This window comes from Lissotriton helveticus, chromosome 1_2, assembly GCF_964261635.1.
Source record: "Lissotriton helveticus chromosome 1_2, aLisHel1.1, whole genome shotgun sequence".
In the NCBI taxonomy this organism is placed as follows: domain Eukaryota; kingdom Metazoa; phylum Chordata; class Amphibia; order Caudata; family Salamandridae; genus Lissotriton; species Lissotriton helveticus.
In genome coordinates, this window is record NC_136058.1 from 61,119,196 (window position 1) to 61,142,057 (window position 22,862).

The 22,862-nt window shown below is 46.6% G+C and overlaps 1 protein-coding gene across 1 annotated transcript in view; it reads left to right on the top strand.

Moving 5' to 3' along the window:
* Positions 1-22,862, top strand: part of LRRC40 (leucine rich repeat containing 40) — a 440,314-nt gene that overhangs the window by 154,933 nt on the left and 262,519 nt on the right. The window contains exon 5 of the mRNA XM_078668782.1: positions 14,002-14,125. Coding sequence (XP_078524908.1) covers positions 14,002-14,125 — 124 coding nt within the window. The remainder of the gene's footprint in view (positions 1-14,001; positions 14,126-22,862) is intronic.

The window sequence follows — 22,862 nt, forward strand, 5'->3', positions numbered from 1 at the left end:
CAAGCACATGCCAGGACATCTCTCTCAATGGAAGGTACTTCAGTTCAGTTTGGGAGAAAGATTGTAAGGTGAAGGCTATAGTAATCTCCTTACCAGATTTAATTTGACTACCAACATCACCAGGACCGCTGGCTCTGGCCTCTACCATAATTACACTACTTACAGGAGCAGCTTAAAAAATTTTCTGTTTATGATTAATAAATGAATCATCTTGTATTTACAAATGTCATTTATAAAGCACTTCCTTGTCACATTAAAATGTAGCTCCATTCCCAAGAATAATTCTTAGCTGTGCAGCTGTTTCGGTAAAAGTATGCACAAAATGTGAGTAAAGATTGCACAACCCTAAGGATTACCATAACTGATCTTTGTTCTCTTGCACACTCACTTCATGAATGGCCTTTAATAAGTTATCTATAGAAAAAATACTGTTTCTCGTAATCTTGTGACCCAAATATTCTACCTCATTAGACAAAAATGACCACTTCTCTAACTGAACTGTCATGCCTTTATCCTGACGTGTTGAAAGAACATGCTCTAAAATGGCATTATCCTTTACAATGCAATTTGAAAAAACAAGACTATCATCCTGGGATGCTACTACCCCTTCTGTCTTCCCAAATCAATAATGCATTCATTTTGGGAAATCTGAAACGTCGGAGAGTAAATAAAAAGGTATCCTGGTATGTTTATATGGAGTTTCATGAACATGATGATTTCTCGAGGTTACTTGGTGAGCTCAATTTGATGGTATTCCAATTTTAGGACCAATGTGCTGAAAACATAACACCATCCAATTGTGCAAAATGTGGAAGAGGATGGCAATCAACCACAATATGTTTATTAACATTGGTTAGATCGACACACAAGCCTAAATGTCCAGTTTGTTTCAGCAAAACTATGGGAGGAACCCAATTAGAGCTGTCAAAGGTATCACACCAGTTGAACACATCACATTTAACATCTCTGTCAATTGACCCCTGAAACTCATTGGGACATTCTTCTCTTTGTGTTTGCCAGGCACAGTACTATATTTTAAGGTAATAGTATGGAAAGTTCGCTAAATGTTCCAGTTGTTTGCTTACAACACCAATAATAAATCATAATCTTCATTGGGATTAACAAAGCATATTACTGTATGACCAAATGTATTCACACAGAACACTGAACATTTTGCATTAGTATTACAGTTAATTCCCAAACTGCCTAAATTTGTCATCCCACACTAAGTGGCCCACCAACCACAAAGTAGATTTTTCCCAAATAAGTGTGATCTTAAAATGAATTCATTGAGATATATTAGTCTAACAAATCAATTTTCTTTTTTCCATGTCCACATACATCGATGTTGATTTGATATAAATGCTTGTCTTTCCGCTCATGTATATAAAAAAATAAAAAATAAATCAGAACTTAATGTGAATGGTGATCCTGAAACAGCCATAACATTAACTGAATTGTTGTCTTAAGAAAGGTGCACATAGATTGCTAAATGTTTAACTATCACTTGTTAATCAACTGATTCGTTGAACACACGTGGTACTTTGAAACTTGCTGTATCAGCAACACAGCCACACAACAAACCCCCAGACCCATGTAGTTAGGTGTACTTGGAATCGATTTGTTGACTATATATGGTACTTTCAAACTTTCTTTACTACAATAGTCACCAGGTTCACCAACTGCTTCAGATTAAACCATTAATAGCATAATTTTCTTGTCTTCATCTATGTTTTTGTCTTTCACAAGCATAATCTCTCTAACGTTGGAAAATGCTTTCATGCACAATTTTGAAAAGGGACAGATTTTCCCACGCACATGGGGGGGCACCTGACTTTCAACAGGTATAAAGGTCATAGCACACTGGGGCAATTCCCCTGAAGGGAGAACAGGATTTTGTTCAGAAGGATTACATCAACGTTTAGAGAGAGAAGAAACACGTCCCCTGCTTCCAAGAATGGTTGTTCGTTTTCATGCCTCAACATGCCTCATGATCTGACAGCACTATAAGAGGTTTCGTGATTATTTATTTTAGTGCGGAAGAAGGCGCAAACAACAGTTGAGGAGGGCTTACCCATGAGGCAAAAAGCTGACCCACGTTCTCCCCAATACCATCACTGTCCCGGGGTGTGGGGCGGGAGGTTACACCCATGAACCGTGATAAAATTAGTACCAGTGAGTGAATATCCGCTGCTATTTGTGTAAGGTTTCTGTGCACCGCACAACATCACACATATTGGGCTTTTGGGACACATGCTATTCGTTCCACATACACCCATGAGAGGTAGCCTCACACCTTCAGCACGGCCAACAAGGACCTGTTTAGATGGGCGGGTAGTGGTTTCAATAAGACACCGCCGTCAGTGAATGCTGCTAGGCGGCAAGAAGAGGAAAGTTGTATAGGACTGTCACTACCCACTTTTCCGCTTCCTAGTATACACGAACAGTGGCGTGGCGCAGGGCCAACGGCCATGCGAGTAGGTGTGAGGTTTGGTAACTGTATCAGAATGGTGTGCAGTGCCCGTTAAGATGCCAGCAGTTAGGTCTGGGCTAGAAAGGGAGGCACGTGTGTCCATAGCATAGGGGAAGCTGCCGCTCACTACTGAGATAGTTTGGTTGGGATCCTTAGCAGGCGCTGGAACAGCTTACGATAGGAATTGCGGCATTCTTTGGGGGGGGGGGAGTATTCCCCCTCCCCATCAATTTGGCGTACACTGGGGAGGCATGACTTTACTTTCCTGGGTAGGGCGGCACCGCTGTAAGCAATGTAAGTCCCCCATGGGTAGAATGAGCAGCTAATTTCTTTTAGTATTAGACCCAGGTTCTCGCACGGACACAGGACCAGGCGAACAACAACTCTCACTAGGGACCCCCCCCACATGTCCTGATTACCCCTTGCAAACTGATCTAGGGACAATCAGCAATAATTGGGGCCATACTAGCGAGTGTGGTCGGAGATTGCTCCACGTAGGGAATGGCGGAGTGATAGGTCCTTAGCTGCGGTAGAGCATGCATGCAAAAGGGCTCAACGTGGCCATGCAGTAGTTCACTGAATGTAAAGGCTTGGGGTCCATCAAGCAGGCACTACTACAGGCAAAAGTGGAAGGCTAGATTATTAAGAGGTGGTGTGCACCTGTCCAAAGTCAGGATGGATATGTTTCTCCTTGATATACAGGATGCACGGGAAGCTGCGAGATGTAAGTAGGGAGCTCGGAGGTGGGGGGCTCTGTCATCGACGGTAGCCTCCTCCAATGTTATGTTATTAAATCATTTATTAAGCGCACTAACACCGATTAGTTTCTTGGCGCTAATTTGACGGTAACACAACAGAGGTAAAGAAAGATAGGTTAAAAAGCTTGTCTGAAAAGCCATGTCTTCAAAGCTTTCCGAAAAGGTAGAAGATCTTGGCAGAGTTACAGGGCGATCTGGAGGCAGACGGGTACAGTAAGGGTACCTCTGCGGCAGACTGGTGCAGTAAGGGTACCTCTGCCTGGCACAGTAAGGGTGCCAGAGCCAAAGACCTGGAGCCGCAGAAGGTCCCGGGAGACCGCGACGGCGCCCCGTTAGTCCTTCGGGCAGTTGGGGGGCCTGAGCCAACCGGGGGTGTGCCACACCGCTCTGCCCTGAAAGGGGCGGGAGTATAAGATAAGGATCTACAAGGTGCTGCACTGTCCGGGCGTCTACCCACCGTGCTGGCTGGCTCATTAGGCGGGTGGACAGAGAGGGGTTGCCCGCCCTGGATCACCCGTAAGATAACCCACTAACGGCATACTCCTGTTGTATGAAAATAAACCTGCAGCAGTTCTTTACCATAAACAATGTGTCCAGTGTAATTCTTGTGGGTGAAAAATGTGCATGATGTTGGGGGGGAGCGGATGACGGTGTGGGCACTATGCCGCTGCCCGAGTCCCACGCAGGGGGACATTGGCAGGGCAGCCTCCTTAGTGGCCACTAGTCAGAGCCCCCCTTCCCCTGGTCCAGGGCTTTCGAGGGGAGGCGAGCCTCGCTTGCCCCTCCTCGGGGTCACCATGACGCGCGGCCAGGGAGGGCTTCCCGTGGGGACGTGCCGGGTACTTAAGCCCCGGCCGCCCCAGGCTCTGCCTCTGTTACTGCCCCTGTTCCGCCCGCCTGAGCGCAGCACCCACCCTATCCTCGTAGCCAGCGACTGGACAGGCGGTGCGGATATTTTGAATGTTTTAATGTTTTTTCTTGTGTTGCAAGCGGAGTTACAGGGCGATCTAGAGGCAGATGGGTACAGTAAGGGTACCTCTGCGGCAGACTGGTACAGTAAGGTTACCTCTGCCTAGCACAGTAAGGGTGCCAGAGCCAAAGACCTGGAGCCGCAGGAGGTCCCGGGAAACCGCGACAGCACCCCGTTAGTCCTTCGGGCGGTTGAGGGGCCTGAACCAACCGGGGGTGTGCCACACCGCTCCGCCCTGATAGGGGCGGGAGTATAAGATACGGATCTACAAGGTGCTGCACTGTCCGGGCGTCGACCCACCATGCTGGCTGGCTCATTAGGCGGGTGGGCAGTGAGGGGTTGCCCGCCCTGGATCACCCGTAAGATAACCCACTAACGGCATACTCCTGTTGTATGAAAATAAACCTGCAGCAGTTCTTTACCATAAACAATGTGTCCAGTGTAATCCTTGTAGGGGCAAAATGTGCATGATGTTGGGGGGGGGGGGGGAGCGGATGATGGTGTGGGCACTATTGTTTCTTCAATTTATTTCTCTTATTGAGTTCCTAGCAGTTGGACACGCTCCACTCATAGGATTGCTATGCTTTCCACCTGTATGGCACTTGAGCGTCGTCCCGACCGCACCACCAGCTCCGCCTTGCATCGATTAATAGACGTTAAGACTCTGTGCCTTTAAAGAGGCGGCCCTGGCCGAATACAATACCACGTGACTCGTACTTAGGAACTGCAACATCGATTGCCCGTCCCCGGGCTGCTATCTGGAGGCGCTGTGTTTTCCCCGGGTTCTATTACACTTAAGGTATTAACCGGGGCCTTGCTCCCTGTATAGTTTTAGGTTGGTGTCCCCTTGTGTGCCTTGGTCAGGCGTTGACAATTTTAACTTGTTTTTCTTTCGCCCACATAGTGATTGCTGCTTGTACACGAAGTGTGGCTATTGTTACGAAGCCTTTTGAAGCGTGTCCTCAGGGAAGTAGGTTTCACTACACTTAGCCAAACTTTCCTGTACCAGCAATCACCTATCGTTATGAAGCCCCCTCAAGCGTGCCATCTTGGAAGATAGAACTTTAGCCCGTTTAGGTAATCCACTTTCTTGTTTCTTGGCTGTGGGATTAATTCGTGGGATGCACCCCTGTTTTTTTACTTGACTTTGCTTTTGTTCCCCTTTGGGTTTTACCACACTCTTTTGGAGAGGCATAGCGCGGAGCATCATTAGGAGGCTTTCCCCCACCCGACTGGGTGTTTTCCCTGGTTCATGGCCTCACACATCACTGTGAGTACTAGCCTTTTTCTGCATAGACCTTAGGGGCACCTCTTTTTTTTCCACTCCTGTTCCTTACCCCACTTAGTTTCTTTAACGGGGTTCTGGCACCTGGTGACAGGAATGACATTAGCTTCACACATGTGGTTGCTTTATTCTCTTCTTGGTTCGCCGGATGAGTCTAGAAACCTGTGGCTGAACTGCTTGCACAGTGGTAAGGTGAAGGGAGGATAACAGCTAAAACTTTTGAAGGGAGCTTTTTGGAGCGAGGAAAAAAAACAACATGGGAAAATACTATCAATTACACCTGGTGTGAGAGAAACAATAAGCATAAAGATGTAATACGATAATTCTAGCTTGAATAACTATTTTCTCGTGGAAGTACACTTAAAGGGGAATAGCAGGAGAAAGAAGAGGTGTGCGTGTCATCTAGTGAATAAGTGCACACACAATATCATTACATAGGTCAACAAAGATGTGTGAGTCACTGTGTGAAATAGAAGTAGTCTTCCACCGCAGGTGTGTGTGGCACCGCCGGTCGGATGCACACGCCATTGACTTAATTTGACAAGTAAGGTGTGCGTATCACCATGTAGCTATGCGCACAAATCACACCAAATCCATTATTGAACAAGGTGTGTGTATCACCATGAGGAGATGCGCACAGTGTAGAGTTCGAGCTTGGGAATTATTCGAAAGAAAAACTACCTGAAGGATAAGAAAACAGCTTAGACGGTGCGCAGGGAAAAGAAGAGTGTAAAGGCAGAGAGGCTGTAAGCAAATGGCACCTCAGGAGAAACGGCAAGATAAAATTCTGCACGGCACTGTCGATGCTGGAAGACTTCCCAAAAAGTTTTAAGCGATGATAGGAGGCGTTGGTTGCCAGGAAGACGTCTGCATACGATGTCGAGTGAGGAAGGCATTGCTCACATGGAAGGCCCTAATGATGCATTTCCTAACGTGCAGGGTTGTCCTCCACTGGCATAGAATCTGTCAACTGGCAGGCGGAGCTCATAAACACAAGTTCCGGTATCATTTCTTGACAGAAGAGAAAAGTAGAGCTGCTGAGAGTGCTGCTGCGAACTTTATGTAATCCACTCGCTGAGCTTTGTCACATCAGAGACACACACAGACACTTGGGTGCTTCAGGGTTGGTATGGCTCAGGCAGGACGGAGGTGTAAGCCTACGCTTGATATAGACAACACACCAGCTTCAGGAGTACGCAGTGTATATGGATTTGCCGGTTGTCATCGATACATTTTCTGTGGTAAAGAAATGTCCTAGACTACGGCGTGGGTGCTGTGTGGGATCTTTGTTCTTCTTGCTCGTCGCCACGAAGAATGTAATGAAGACCGGAAGCATCCGAAGTTGAAGGTAAGTTTATTGTAAATACAAAGTCAAGATCCCACAGATTTCGTGTAGCAACTATTATAACCTCATAGACAAACTGTCAACATTCGATCGGCTCATGCGCCAACGGGCTGTACGAGACAGTTATCTAAAGAGTGTCCACGCGGGAGGGGTGCACATGGACACTACACTACACTACACTGCACTACCTCTGTGCCTCGTGAATCTTTGATTTATACAACCATAAATCATTTGCCCAATGAGGAAACCTCTCTACTAGGATGCAAGCCATAATCCTGAATGCATCCAGTCAGTGGTCAAAATTCCTCTCCTTCCTTACCCTATTCTTTTTCCTCTTCTTTCTTGTCACTTGTGGTGAGGTCTAAGCCTTTCACTTGTATCTCCAATAGCGAAAATGTCATTGTATTATTGCACCAGATGCGCTCTTTTACTGTCAGTGTTCTTAAGCTGCCCAAGCACATGGCCCTAGTAACCATGTAAGGTTGCCCTAGTGTGCCTCCTTGATATGCTTCTGGTGCTAGCTCCACAATGTGTGGGTTGCCTGGCCTCTCCCCCCTGAATGCATGATTTCTCTTGCCTTGGCTCATGTGCCCTTGGACTGGGCTGATGTATATAATGGTAATGCCACAACTAGTCCGTTTTGTGAGAATGTGTGAAGTAGGGGCGACATTTTTAAATACCAAAAACATCTCACACAATCGCTAGCTGCCGAAACCCAGGATCCAACCAGGAAGTTTTAGATCTTCAGTTTAACGCTCTCTCAATTGAGCTATTTCAGCTCAACTGGATTTATTTTGTACTTAATTGCTTCACTCCCCTGGTTGCTTTAAGACCCTGCAAAAGCAGATGCGGGTACTGCTTGGGCCCGGTGCTCAGTAATGGGACCTGCAGGTTTAATTGCCTTGAAACAAGGGATCCCATCTGTTCGGCTTGTGTGCTATTAATGGGCGAGGCACATGGGTGGGGTGTCTGTTACTGTCGGCTGGTCGGCTGTGCCGTCTCACTTGTGTGGACCCGGCAGCTCTTCTTTTGTGGCTGGTGTTCGAGGCGTTAAATATCATTTACAACAAAGTCAATACAACGCATGCCATTATAATCCGGTCATTACAACGACAGCGTCGTTACATCGGATACCATTACACCACATACCATTGCAACACAATCGTGTGCCGTACCCAGCATGGGTTCTTCTGGTCTTCCGGCAATGTCCTGGTGCCGTGGCGGTACTTTGCGCTTTGCTCTTGGGGCTGCTTCTTGACGTTAAGCTGCTTCTCAACGTTGGGCTGAACCTTTGCCACATTGAGCTCTGCTTGAAAAAAGCTGGCTGTGGCGGTGACTGCTGGGCTTCTGACAAGACGTCTCCCCCAGGGCCGCGGCTATGTTCCAGTGACAAAAGGGGGGGGGGCACATGTGATCCACACTTCCTCCCTGGCTGATCTTGGTCAGCTGGGGTTTATTTCGACGTGCTACCCGCTGCCCTGAAGAATGTAAGGGGTCCTAGCCGAGGCATCTTCTTTTAAGCCCCCAAACACCATCAGAGACCAAATTCAAACCAAGCTCTGGCCTACCACAGGCTGATTTGGGTTCATGCCCTTTGTTGTTTACTGGCACCCTATACACCCCTTGCCTTCCCTGTCGGACAGGGGTGTCATTTCCTGTTTTATTTTGCACCGTTTTCCTAGATGCTCCCTTTGTCTGGGCCTTGGGAGGATATCTGCCCTGGCCCCTCTAGCCCCCCTGCGTGAGTGAGTGTTTACCACTTTCTTAAGATTGGCACAAAATAAACAGCAAGTACATATTAAAATGTGTTCTCTACAAACACTGTGGTCTCCCCACTCTTCTTTGATCCCATCCGATCAGGCTAGACTGCTTCCTGTTCTACCCCTATCATATCTCTATTGAGTTCTACATGGATTACTCCTATTATCCATGTTTGCCGTCTGTTACCCAGGGCCACCTGGAGGCCATCAGTAACTGAAACCTCATTTGCATCCCCTGAGTGGGTGACGCTATTCTACTTTTGGTTTGCCATCAAGCAAATCCTGTGTTTGGTCCTTGAAATGTGCATGTTCAGCACCCCATTATGGATGACCACAAGCTTCCTGAAAGCTAAATGTCCCTATAACAGCATGTGCTCCTTAAGGTTAACACCTTGGCTGCTAAGGCTTTTCCCCTCCTGTGCTGGAAGTTTGATAATCCCATTATACATGACGAGTTGACCTTGTCATGAGCACAGCTCCAGTGTGCCTCATGACAAGTTCACCTTGTCATTAGCATGGAAAAGGTTAAAACCCTGTTATTGGAAACTCGTTTTTTGGTTGACAGCAGTATGCACCCTGTCCAAGCAGGACCCACAATCCTAGTGGGGGTAAGTCACAAACACAGCCTAAATTAGCCTGTGCTCACCCCCTGGTAGCTTGCCACGGAGCAGTCAGGCTTTACTTAAAAGGCAAAGTGTAAAGTATTTGTGCAAACCTTCAAACAGTGAAAACACCACACAAAAAGATGCCACACTTGGTTAGAAATATAGAGCTTAGTTCAATTAACAAAACACGACCAAAACGACAAATATCCACTAAGTAGAATCTGAGTTATGAATTCCTATAGAATTAACTGAAATATAGTGCTTAGAAGCATAAAACACCAACCAGGGATATCTGGTTGTGTTAGACTGAGTCAAATCCAAAAGCTCTAGCTGACCGTGATGGAGCACGCTTCGGATGCAGTCCCAGATAAGTCACATTGAGGTTTTACCTTCTCATTAATTGTGCTAAGAGTCCCGTTCATGGGGAAGAAGTTCATTGGGAGCAAGGAGAATGTCTCTGGCGGTGGTCCGCTTGGCACGAACCACCGCTGCATGTCGCAGACGGATGAGCAGGAGCCTTGTGATCGTGAGTGGCGATACTTGCTGTGCGAAGAGACGAACTTGCGGCCACTCTCACTCTATATGGGTCAGGTTAATTTCTTCTTCCTCAGGCAAAAGAGCAGCATGTCAGCAGCTACTTCAGAGTAGCAGTCCAGCATAGTGGCAGTCCTTTCAGCAGCACAGCAGTCATATTTCCTGGCAGAGTATCCACAGGTTCAGAAGTGTACTGAAATGGTGGTGTCTGAGGTCCAGTACATATGCCCAGTTGTGCCTTTTGAAGTGGCGGAGACTTGAAAGAGATGCCTTTGAAGTGCACAGAGTCCCTGACCTGGCTCCAGACTCACTTTAGGGGGTTATGCAGCCCTTTGTGTGGGAAGGGACACAACCTATTCACGTGTAAGTGAGGATGTGCCCAACTCCTCCCTGCCATCCTGCCCAGGATGGGACATCAGGATATGGATGGCCTATTAAGTCACACCCATTCTCCCTTTGTTTGTGGTTGTCTAGAGGGAATGCCCAAAGCCCAGCTGTCACCCACCCCAGACATGTATTTAGAGGGAAAAGCTTAAGTGAGACATTGCCAACTTTCTAAACGTGGCATTTCCAGAACTACAATTTAAAATCTGACTTCATCATAAGATGTAATTTTAAATGGTGACAAAACTATTTTGAGGATACACATCGCACCAGAAGGTGCAGTTACAGCCTTTGCTTTGAGAGGGCGGGCATCCCAACATCGCACTCAAAAGTGCCCTGCAATCCTGCAGAGTGGGACATGCAGGCCGTGTCCGGGTCGAAGCACCGGCCATAGGCGTGCCCATCCATGCCTGGAGGAGGCTGGGCAGGGACCCCTTTCTTGGTTTTGTTCCTTTGCTGGCTATTATCTTGGCGATTGACCCACAGAAAAAAGTAGGTACTGTGCTTGTCCTTTGCTTTAACGTTTGTGAGCTATGTGCTTTTGCATGGGTAGATTATTTTGCAAGACACAGAAGAAATTTTGTATACGCTCTGAGCAATTGAGACTCAAAATCCTTTGCACGATCGCGAAGCTGAGTTACGACCAAACAGAGACTGAAGGAATCTGAAAAGAGAAAGGGCTGTTACCGGTGCCAAATTGAGGCGGCCATTCAGAAGTGAGTTTGAGTGAACACTGACATTCGATCTACTTATATTTTTTGCTGAAAGTCTCTGAGGTACTGACAGGGGTGGGGGAAAGTGGGGTCACCCTAGGATGTGTTCAAGATTGCTGTATTCTATCGACTATTGGCAATTGTTGGCAACTCTTGGTAAAAAAAATTGTGATTCCAGAGACACCAAACTTGGCCGTCAAATCTCTTCTTTATTTGGAAATTACATTTATAAAATGTAATCCCAGTGTTATCCCATGGGAGATATAGACCTTGCAGTAGTGGAAAATGAATGTAAAAGTTTTTGACTATTAGGACATATAAAACATAAAAGTACGTGTCCTACTTTTAAGTACACTGCACCCTGCCCTTGAGCTGTCCGGGCCTACTTATGGGTGACGTCTTTGTAGTGAAAAGGAAAGTCTGGGCCAGCCAACGGGTGAACTTGCCAGGTTGACATGGCAGTTTAAAACTGCGCACACAGGCTCTGCAACGGCGGACCGGAGATGTTTCAAGAGCTACTTGAATGGTTGGCACAATCAGTGCTGCAGGTCCACTAGTAGAATTTAATTTACAGGCCCTGGGCACATGGAGTGCACATTAGTAGGGACTTATAAGTAAATTAAATATGCCAGTTGTGGATAAGCCAATGTTACCATGTTTTTTACGACAAATCTTCTTTATTGATTATTATTAGTGAAACAGTCTTTGCTGTACACAGCATGCCGCCTACAACCCACACCGGGCCGGTCGCATATATATGCAGGATTACCATGTTTTAAGCAGAGAACATATGCACTTTATCACTGATTAGCAGTGGTAAAGTGCCCAGAGTCCTAAAAGCCAACAAAACTAATTCAGCAAAAAAGTGAGCAGGAAGGCAAAAGTTTCGGGGATAGCCCTGCAGAAAGGTCAATTTTCAACACCTGTTATCAAATTCCTGCTGACCAAATTAGTCTACTCTTCTTGGGCCATACAAGATTCCCTCCGCATGCTTCTTAAAAGCAGAGGGCTCACCCTATGCTAAAAAAACACAAGTCCAATTGAGGTTGGTGATTCCTATGTCAGGTTTGGCATTTCTTCTCAAAAAAGTTAAAGAATAATGAAACTTTTCTCCATCGTGGCATAATCTCACAGAGGATATAAGCCAGTGAGCTGTGAATCTGGGCACACGGCAGGGACCGTTGTCTGAGACTTATTTGCTTTTTAAAACTCATTCACCTCATTTTTAAAGAAAACACTGTTGAATGTCCAGGGTGGTATTTTTCCAATTTCATCAGCATTAAAGCTTTTTTGAGCAACTGATGAAAGAAATGCAAGCTACGAAAATAACTATTTGCTGCTTCAACGCTATTTGTGCTTTTATTTCATATACATTGCTTATAGGATGAATAGACGCTAAAACATGTCCCAGATAACGAGGGTAAATAGTGACAGCAATATGTGCTTTTGCACTGGATTTGACTTGATAATATTGAATAATATGTGATGTATGTATCAAATCTGGCAGTAATTCCCAAGAAAGTATTGTCATGTTCCTGTGCAAAAGAAGCCTTGCGACTGTGAGAAGATATGTTTTGATTTAGATTATGTTTTAAAGTTCATGGTAATAATAATTTAGGACTGAACATTGCTTTTAAGAAAGAATAATACGGCAGATGTGAAAATAGATCTGTTTGGTAACAACTGGGACATTAGTTGTGTAGCTAACCTAATGGTGTTGTCATCTTTAGCGTACATAGATCACAAACACGTTTGTAACTTTGACTTGAGAAGCGCTGCACACCCCTACGTTGAAGAAGTGAGGTAATAGAATGAGGAATATTGAAGCTATACATTATCAATGAAAAGAAATTGGGCAGCATTGTAATTAAAAATCAATTTGCACGTGAGAACTGTCTACCTGCTGCGTCCTCCGTAAGGAAGAACAGCTTTGCTGATGAAATGAAATAATTTTGCAGGAGTTTAGAAACAATTTATTTAAAAAAAAGTAATATCATGCACATGCACATTGGTTGTTTATCTTATGTCTGTATTATGATAATGTGATATGTGACAATATTTCATATTCATATCCTTATGGGTAACCCATTTAAAAATCGAATTCAAAGACCACAACCACCCGACATACCTTAGAGAAATAGAACATCAGTTTTAGCTGGCTATGTATTCCTCAAGCATGTTAGATTAATTTTATGGTTATGAGTTTAGTAGCCCACCTGAGAGATAAAGCATCTCTCTGATCTATAATGTTCACTGATTCAAGACCGGTTTCAAACACTATAGGCCTGGTTTTGATCTTGGCGACATAGTTGACTCCATAGGGAAGGGGGAGGACCATATCTCTGCCACCCCAAGGAACCTCCACAAAATTTAGACTTGTCCATCGGCTCTACGAATTACTCTCAAAATTGACAGGAACCTCCATCATGAAGTATTCTATTGACCAAACTCTGTTGATTGAATACATCTGGCCTGCCTGTCTCTAGCAGAGGCAACAGGACTGAGGATTTGGCAGGCCGGGTACTCCATCACGTCTTCGACAGAATACTCTCTCAACCAAACTCTAAGTTAGGCCCCCAATTATTTAATATTTTGTGTACGGAAGGTCAAATTGTTGCATGGTTTTTACTGATGTTGAACACTATAATATGCAGAGTTGTGATCTAAGATGCTTTTTTCGCCTTTGTTGGGTTTCTAGCAAAGATAAAATGTAAACTCCGCATACAAAATCCTATTTGCTGGGGCTAACATGATATCTAAGTAGGACCCCTAAGCAATAGGAAGCTTGGAGCCAGGTCTGCATTTTCACAGTGCATTTGCACATCTGTGATTGCATTAGCAAGTGTAGTTCAGACTAGGCTAACTTTTAGGTGTTTGGACTAGGAAAATATATTGGAAAGAGAAGGTGAGAGCATTTACAGTGCTGCTTGAGTTTATTTTCTAGGGCATTGCTTATATTGTCTTGAACTTGGCCACAATATTTACATTTGTGTCTGAGAATTTACCTGTTGCCTTGTAAAAATATAAATGCGTTTCTCCGTTCTTTTGCTATCAAAATGTCTATTTTGCAATTGTTGAAAGAAACCCAGATATGCCGGAGTTTTCTACAGAAGTTCCCATGAAGTATTGTTGTAACATTGTATTATTATATTTTGTATCCATGACTTTTGCTAGGATCTCTCCAACAACAGTCTTTCAACCATTCCATGCAGTTTTGCGGGTCTAACACATTTGGTGCAACTTAACCTATCTAATAACAAACTGAAGAGTTTACCTGCAGAAATCAGTAGGATGAAAAGTAAGTTGTTTCTACATTTTTGACCAATGCTCTGTACGGAAACAATAATTTACAGATTGACTGTGTAGTTCTTGTTTGAATTCTTAAACTTGCAGGTGCTTAGTGTTAACAAGGTATAATGTAGTTCTGCTATGCCTAAAATAGAGGCAGTAATCTTGTTGCTATGCATTAGAGAGGTATAATAAATTGAGGTGAAACAAATCGCACTTAAAAAGGAGAGATAATGAGCTAGACACAACTGATAGGCAAATCATTCTTAGTTGAACTACGTGGGTTTTGTGGACATGACCAGGTAAACATTTGCTTCAGCATAAACTACATTACTTATTCATTATGACTGCTCTTCTCACTGGTATACCATTTAATTATGCAATAAATACAAATTTCTTAGAACATCTGATGCCTTGTAGCAGATAAGCAAAGCCTCTCCTTATAATCCACTAAGGGAGGCTTTGTGGTCCAGTGGGTAGGATGGCAGCACTGAAACCTGTGTATCTTGGCTATTATCAAAGTTCTGAACCTTGCCTGAAAATCATGTGATTATGAGCAGAGTCATATATTCGACTTGTCCCTAAAATTGTACATACGTGAATTTGAATAAAACTATAAATAACATTTAGTTGTGTATTTTAAGTGTGTAAATTTCCACTTGAGGGACACTATCTTGAAATGTTTACCAATCCAATGTAATGTACAACTACTACTCACACTTGTCAACGGATCTGGCTGCATGTAAACTCTGGCTAAATCAAAAGCTTTCTATCCATAGCTGCATGACATCTGTTTGCATCTCGCTGGCTGATGAGTTGGATATTTAAATTTCAATTACAGATTGTTTTCACACTTACAAGTAACAATGTTTTAATACCATTTGGGTTACTGGGGTTGTTTGCTGTATAGCAGAGTTTAATATTACCCTCTGGAAAATTACTATTAAACCCTCTCACTGTAATTCTAGCCATGCTAGAACAACATAAGAACAAGATTCTTGATTTTAAGGTATGTGAATTTAAGTGGTACTACACCTGTATTAGATATTCGATGAGGAAGTAGGTTAAAGGTTGGGTAACTTTCATAACCTCTTGCATAAAGAGGATGATTGATGTATAAACAAATTAGTGAGAGATAGATTAAGTGAAACAAGCAAACGAGATGCAGAAAGAAGCAAGAGCAGTGCAAAAAGAACCAACAGATGTGCAGAAGGAGGCAAGAGATGTGCAGAAAGAAGATCCAAAGGTGCAGAAGGAGGCAAGAGAGGTGCAGAAGGAGGCAAGAGGGGTGCAGAAAGAGGCAAGAGGGGTGCAGAAAGAGGCAAGAGGGGTGCAGAAAGAGGCAAGAGGGGTGCAGAAAGAGGCAAGAGGGGTGCAGAAAGAAGCTAGAGAAATGCAGAAAAAAACAACCGGTACAGAAAGAGGCAAGAGGGGTGCAGAAAAAGGCAAGAGAAGTGTAGAAGGAGGCAAGAGGTGCAGAAAGAGGCGAGAGGTGTAGAACGAGGCGAGAGGTGCAGGAGGAGGCAAGGGAGTGCAGAGAGAAGAGATGCAGAAATGAAAGAGGGGTAAAGAAAGAAGCAACAGAGGTGCAGAAGGAGGTAAGAGGGGTGCAGAAGGAGGTAGGAGGGGTGCAGAAGGAGGTAAGAGGGGTGCAGAAATGAGCGAGAGAGGTGCGGAAAGAAGCAATGGGTGCCGAAGGAAACACGAAAACTGCGGAAAGAGGCAAGAGAGGCACAGAACTAGGGAAGAGGGGTGCAGAAAGAGGCAAGAGGGGTGCAGAAAGTGATAAGAGGGTTGCAAGGAGAGGCGCAGAAAGAGGCAAGAGGGGTGCAGAAAGAGGCAAGAGGGGTGCAGAAAGAGGCAAGAGGGGTGCAGAAAGAGGCAAGAGGGGTGCAGAAAGAGGCAAGTGGGGTGCAAAAAGAAGCAAGAGGGGTGCAAAAAGAAAGAAGAAAACTGCAGAAAGAGGCAAGCGTGGCAGAAAGAGGCAAGAGGTGCTGAAAAAGGGAACAGTTGTACAGAAAAAGGCAAGAGAGGTGCATAAAGAGGGAATGAGAGGTGCAGAAAGAGACAAGAGGGCAGCGGAAAGAAGCAAAAGCTATGCAGAAAGAACCAACAGATGTGCAGAAGTAGGCAAGCAGGGGTGCCGAAAGAGGCAAGAGGACTGCAGAAAGAAGGAACAGAGGTCAGAAGGAGGCAACAGAACTGCAGAAAGACGCAAGAGGGGTGCAGACATATGGAAGAAGGGTGCAGTAAGAGGCAAGGTGGGTACAGAAAGTAGCAACAGAGGTGCAGAAAGAGGCAAGAGAGGTGCAGGGAGGGAAGGGGGTGCAGGAAGAAGCAGATGGGTGCAGAAAGAAGCAAGGGGTACAGAAAGTAGCAACAGAGGTGCAGAACGAGGCAAGAGAGGTGCAGAGATGGAAGGGGGTGCAGGAAGAAGCAAGATGGGTGCAGAAAGAAGCAAGAGAAGTGCAGAAAAAGCAACAGGTGCAGAAAGAGGCAAGTGAGTTGCAGAAACAGGCAATAGAGGTGCAGAAAGAAGCAAGAGTAGTGCAGAACCAACCAATGTTGAAAATTAGTACGTTTTGGTGAACATTATCTGCGCCATCTTGCCTCTTCCCCTGATGCCACACTTTTGTCGTGCGCGCCCGCCATTTTTTTAAGATGCCCCGAGCAGAACGAACCCATTTGCATGCCGCTGGCCCCTGACATAGCCCTTCGCCTTCACTAAGCCTGCACGCTGACCACCCCCTGCTTGCACCTGCCTTGAGTCATAAACCCCTCTTCGGCGCTGCTCTGCCCCAGGCCCTCATCCTGTTCCCAGCGCGACACCTCCCTGCTTCCCTTTCATGATCTCCGGCCCTTAGATGCAAACCCCCTTTTTCCCCGTGTGCCCGTTTTGTCTTCCCCGTTCCCAGGCCGACACCCAGCTCTGCCGATACCATTCCTTGCCCCTCCCCGTACAATAGAAAGCTTCCCCCATCAAAGGATCCCCGGGTTGATCAAAGCCCCCACTCCATGAGATCCGATCAAACCCCCCACATTCCGTGAATCGGCGGAATATCCGGCTGCGGGATACTCATCACCTGTTGTGACTAGGGTGGGGACTTCAACTGTAAATGTGTGTGGGAACGGGCCCAAAGGGGAGTTCCGGGAATGTCTTTTCCATACATCAAAGCTTTAACATGAATGTGTAATCTACAATAAAGTCATAAAACAGTGTATAAGAGGCCAGGCCTCAGAAATGTATCTAGAGCACCTCAGAACGATACCTTCTGTCCGTTTCGTTGTGTTCTCCTCCGGAGAGAATAAAAACCTTGTTTCCTGCTTTCCAGTCTCCAGCGCCTGCCTCTTCATTGATTAAATAACTAGAGGGTCACAGAGGCAATACCGCCGGGCAAATATCGATTGTCCCCGACCCGACTCAGGTTTTAACAATAATGGCGGTACGGAAGGAGGCAATGGGGTGCAGAAATTTACAAGAGAGGTCCAGAAAGAAGCAAAAGCAGTGCAGAAAGAACCCACAGAGGTGCAGAAAGAGGCAAGAGAGGTGCAAAGAGGGAAGAGGGGCACAAAAAGATTGCAAGAAGGGTGCAGATGGAGGCAAGAGGGCTGCAGAAAGTAGCAAGCAAAGTGCAGAAAGTAGCAAGAGAAGTGCAGAAAGAGGCAAGAGGTGCAGAGAGAAGCAAGAACAGTGCAAAGAGAACCGACAGAGGTGCAGAATCAGACATGAGTGGTGCAGTAAGAGGCAAGAGCACTGCAGAAGGAAGGAACAGAGGTGCAAGAGGCAACAGAAGTGCAGAAGGAGGCAACAGAACTGCAGAAGGAGGCAACAGAACTGCAGAAGGAGGCAGGAGGGGTGCAGAAAGAGGCAAGAGGGGTGCAGAAAGGCAAGAGGGGTGCAGAAAGTAGTAAGAGAAGTGCAGAAAGAGGCAACAGAGGTGCAGAAAGAGGTGAGAGGTGCAGAGAGGGAAGGGGGTACAGGAAGAGGCAAGAGCACTGCAGAAAGAAGCAGCAGAGGTGCAGAAGGAAGCAAGAGAAGTACAGAAAGAGGCAAGTGAGTTGCAGAAACAGGCAAAAGAGGTGCAGAGAGAAGCATGACCAGTGCAAAAAGAACCAACAGAGGTGCAGAAGGAGGCAAGAGGTGTACCAAAAGAGGTAAGAGAAGTGCAGAAAGAAGCAACAGAGGTGCAGAAGGAGGCAAGAGTGTTGGAGAAACAGGCAAGATAGGTGCAGAAAAAGGGAACAGTAATGCAGAATGAGGCAAGAGAGGAGCAGAAAGAAGCAACAGAAGTACAGAATGAGGCAGAAGCAGAAGAAATGCAGAACAGCAGTGCAGAAAGAGGCATGGGAAGTGCAGAACGAAGCAATAGAGGTGCAGAACGAAGCAACAGAGGTGCAGAACGAAGCAACAGAGGTGCAGAACGAAGCAACAGAGGTGCAGAACGAAGCAACAGAGGTGCAGAACGAAGCAACAGAGGTGCAGAAAGGAGCAATAGGGGTGCCAAACGAGGCAAGAGGGGTGCCAAACGAGGCAAGAGGGGTGCTGAACGAGGCAAGAGTGGTGCAGAAAGAGGCAAGAGGGGTGCTAGGCAAGAGGGGTGCCGAACGAGGCAAGAGGGGTGCCGAACGAGGCAAGAGGGGTGCCGAACGAGGCAAGAGGGGTGCAGAAAGAGGCAAGAGGGGTGCAGAAAGAGGCGAGAGGGGTGCCGAACGAGGCAAGAGGGGTGCAGAAAGAGGCAAGAGGGGTTCTAGGCAACAGGGGTGCCGAACGAGGCAAGAGGGGTGCCGAACGAGGCAAGAGGGGTGCCGAACGAGGCAAGAGGGGTGCCGAACGAGGCAAGAGGGGTACAGAAAGAGGCGAGAGAACTGCAGAAGGAGACGAGAACTGCAGAAGGAGACGAGAACTGCAGAAGGAGACGAGAACTGCAGAAGGAGACGAGAACTGCAGAAGGAGACGAGAACTGCAGAAGGAGACGAGAACTGCAGAAGGAGACGAGAACTGCAAAACGAGACGAGAACTGCAAAAGGAGACAAGAGAACTGCAGAAAGAGGCAAGAGAGTGGCAGAAAGATGCAAGAGAGATTCAGAAAAAGGGAACCGGGGTTACAGAAAGAGGCAAGAGAGGTGCGGGAAGAGGGGTGCGGAAAGAGGGAAGAGGGTTGCTGGAAGAGGGGTTCGGAAAGAGGGTTACAGAAAGGGGGAAGAGGGTTGCAGAAAAAGGGAAGAAGGGTGCAGAAAGGGGCAAGAGGGATACAGAAAGAGGCCAGAGGGGTGCAGAAAGAAGCAAGAGCAGTGGCAAAGTAGGCAAGAGGGGTGGCGAAATAGGCAAGAGGGGTGCCAAAAGAGACAAGAGGGGTGCCAAAAGAGGCATGACAGGTGCCAAAAGAGGCAAGAGAGATACAGAAAGAAGCAAGAGCAGTGTAGAAAGAACCGACAGTTGCAGAAAGAGGCAAGAGGGGTACAGAAAGAGGCAAGAGAAGTGCAAAAAGAAGCAAGAGGGGTGCAGAAAGAGGCAAGAGGGGTGCAGGAAGAGGCAAGATGTGCAGAGGGAAAGGGGTGCAGAAAGAGGCACGAGAGGTACAGAAAGAGGCAAGAGGGGTGCAGAAAGAGGGAAGAGGGGTGCAAAGAGGGAAGAGGGGCACAGAAAGATTGCAAGAAGGGTGCAGATGGAGGCAAGAGGGCTGCAGAAAGTAGCAAGCAAAGTGCAGAAAGTAGCAAGAGAAGTGCAGAGAGAAGCAAGAACAGTGCAAAGAGAACCGACAGAGGTGCAGAATCAGACATGAGTGGTGCAGTAAGAGGCAAGAGCACTGCAGAAGGAAGGAACAGAGGTGCAGAAGGAGGCAACAGAAGTGCAGAAGGAAGCAACAGAAGTGCAGAAGGAGGCAACAGAAGTGCAGAAGGAGGCAACAGAAGTGCAGAAGGAGGCAACAGAAGTGCAGAAGGAAGCAACAGAACTGCAGAAGGGGGCAACAAAACTGCAGAAGGAGGCAAGAGGGGTGCAGAAAAAGGCAAGAGAAGTGCAGAAAGAGGCAAGTGAATTGCAGAAACAGGCAAAAGAGGTGCAGAGAGAAGCATGAGCAGTGCAAAAAGAACCAACAGAGGTGCAGAAGGAGGCAAGAGGTGTGCCGAAAGAGGAAAGAGAAGTGCAGAAAGAAGCAACAGAGGTGCAGAAGGAGGCAAGAGTGTTGGAGAAACAGGCAAGATAGGTGCAGAAAAAGGGAACAGTAATGCAGAATGAGGCAAGAGAGGAGCAGAAAGAAGCAACAGAAGTACAGAATGAGGCAGAAGCAGGAGAAATGCAGAAAGAAGCAACAGCGATGCAGAAAGAGGCATGAGAGGTGCAGAATGAAGCAACAGAGGTGCAGAACGAAGCAACAGAGGTGCAGAACGAAGCAAGCAACAGAGGTGCAGAACGAAGCAACAGAGGTACAGAAAGAAGCAATAGGGGTGCAAAAAGAGGCAAGAGGGGTGCCGAACGAGGCAAGAGGGGTGCCGAACGAGGCAAGAGGGGTGCCGAACGAGGCAAGAGGGGTGCCGAACGAGGCAAGAGGGGTGCCGAACGAGGCAAGAGGGGTGCCGAACGAGGCAAGAGGGGTGCCGAACGAGGCGAGAGGGGTGCCGAACGAGGCGAGAGGGGTGCCGAATGAGGCGAGAGGGGTGCCGAACGAGGCAAGAGGGGTGCAGAAAGAGGCAAGAGGGGTTCTAGGCAACAGGGGTGCCGAACGAGTCAAGAGGGGTGCCGAACGAGGCAAGAGGGGTACAGAAAAAGGCGAGAGAACTGCAGAAGGAGACGAGAACTGCAGAAGGAGACGAGAACTGCAGAAGGAGACGAGAACTGCAGAAGGAGACGAGAACTGCAAAAGGAGACGAGAACTGCAAAAGGAGACGAGAACTGCAAAAGGAGACAAGAGAACTGCAGAAAGAGGCAAGAGAGTGGCAGAAAGAGGCAAGAGAGATTCAGAAAAAGGGAACCGGGGTACAGAAAGAGGTAAGAGAGGTGCGGGAAGAGGGGTGCGGAAAGAGGGAGGAGGGTTGCTGGAAGAGGGGTTCGGAAAGAGGGTTACAGAAAGGGGGAAGAGGGTTGCAGAAAAAGGGAAGAAGGGTGCAGAAAGGGGCAAGAGGGATACAGAAAGAGGCCAGAGGGGTGCAGAAAGAAGCAAGAGCAGTGGCAAAGTAGGCAAGAGGGGTGGCGAAATAGGCAAGAGGGGTGCCAAAAGAGGCAAGAGGGGTGCCAAAAGAGGCAAGAGGGGTGCCAAAAGAGGCAAGAGGGGTGCCAAAAGAGGCAAGAGGGGTGCAGAAAGAGGCAAGAGGGGTGCAGAAAGAGGCAAGAGCAGTGCAGAAAAAACCGACAGGTGCAGAAAGAGGCAAGAGGGGTACAGAAAGAGGCAAGAGAAGTGCAAAAAGAAGCAAGAGGGGTGCAGAAAGAGGCAAGAGGGGTGCAGAAAGAGGCAAGATGTGCAGAGAGGGAAAGGGGTGCAGAAAGAGGCAAAAGGGGTGCAGAAAGAGCCACGAGAGGTACAGAAAGAGGCAAGAGGGGTACAGAAAGAGGCAAGAGGGGTGCAGAAAGAGGCAAGAGGGGTGCAGAAAGAGGCAAGAGAAGTGTAGAAAGAGGCAAGAGAAGTGTTGAAAGAAGCAACAAAGGTGCCGAAAACAACAAGAGAAGTGATGAAACAGACAAGAGAGGTGCAGAAAAATGCAAGAGAGGTGCAGAAAAGTTAAGAAAGGCACAGAAAGAACCGAGGAAATGCAGAAGAAGGCAAGAGAGACGCAGAAACAAGCAAGAGTGGTTTTCACACCATTAGTACCAATCTAACTCACATTTAGCAATAAGTAAGAGGTGACCATTCTAGGTTTGCAAAGGGCCTTCCACTACGCCATACCACTTGTCCCTGCATTTTTGGTAACGTTTGAGCCATTTGAGCTAGAAACAAGTTTTTTTTGTTCAAATCTGCAGATTATGCAGCAGATGATGAATTATGTGGAAAATGTATAATAGTGCGAAAAATGGTGCAGACAAACAGTCGCATAATTCCAGTGGCCCTGCTGATTTCTCTGACTAGGTCCAGAAGTGCTCGTCAGTGGTTCCTTCTTTATTTTGTCTCATTGAGTTTATAGTTTAGCTTCTATGGAAACAAGGAAGACTAAACCTGAGGCTACCGCTCCACAACACAGACTCCCATACCACATAATTACTCTGCATAAGACATAATTCCTATGCACTAAATACCACATACTTTCTATCCACATAATTTCACTGTTGAACATACCTCATAATTTCACTACACACAACATACATCCACTCACTCCCAAAAACATTAGTAAAAAACTTTTACATTTATAACGCCAATAGCTTTTACTCTTCCAAATGTGAGACCTATTACATTGCAAATGCTTCTTTAACTAGTAGTCGCATTTGCAGAGTGGCGGAGAAAGGGGAATGGGCCTCCGACCAGCACTCAGGAATTGCTGCGTAGGACTTACAGGAGGTGCCAGGAGGGCTTCTTGGCCTCCAAAGTCCCTCAGGAGTAAAGTGGACTTCACCCCCCGAAAAGTACTTTGCCAGGAGGTGCGTTTGCAGAATGGTGGAGAAAGAGGAGCGTGGCCTCCGAATACCTATTAGCAATCACACTTTGTGGGACTTACTGGAGGTAACGGGAGGGGTAGTTGGCCCCCAAGGACAACCTTGGGTGCCAGCTCCCCCTCGTTTTACCTCCAGTAAGTCCCACATAGCAGGATTGGTAGGTTTT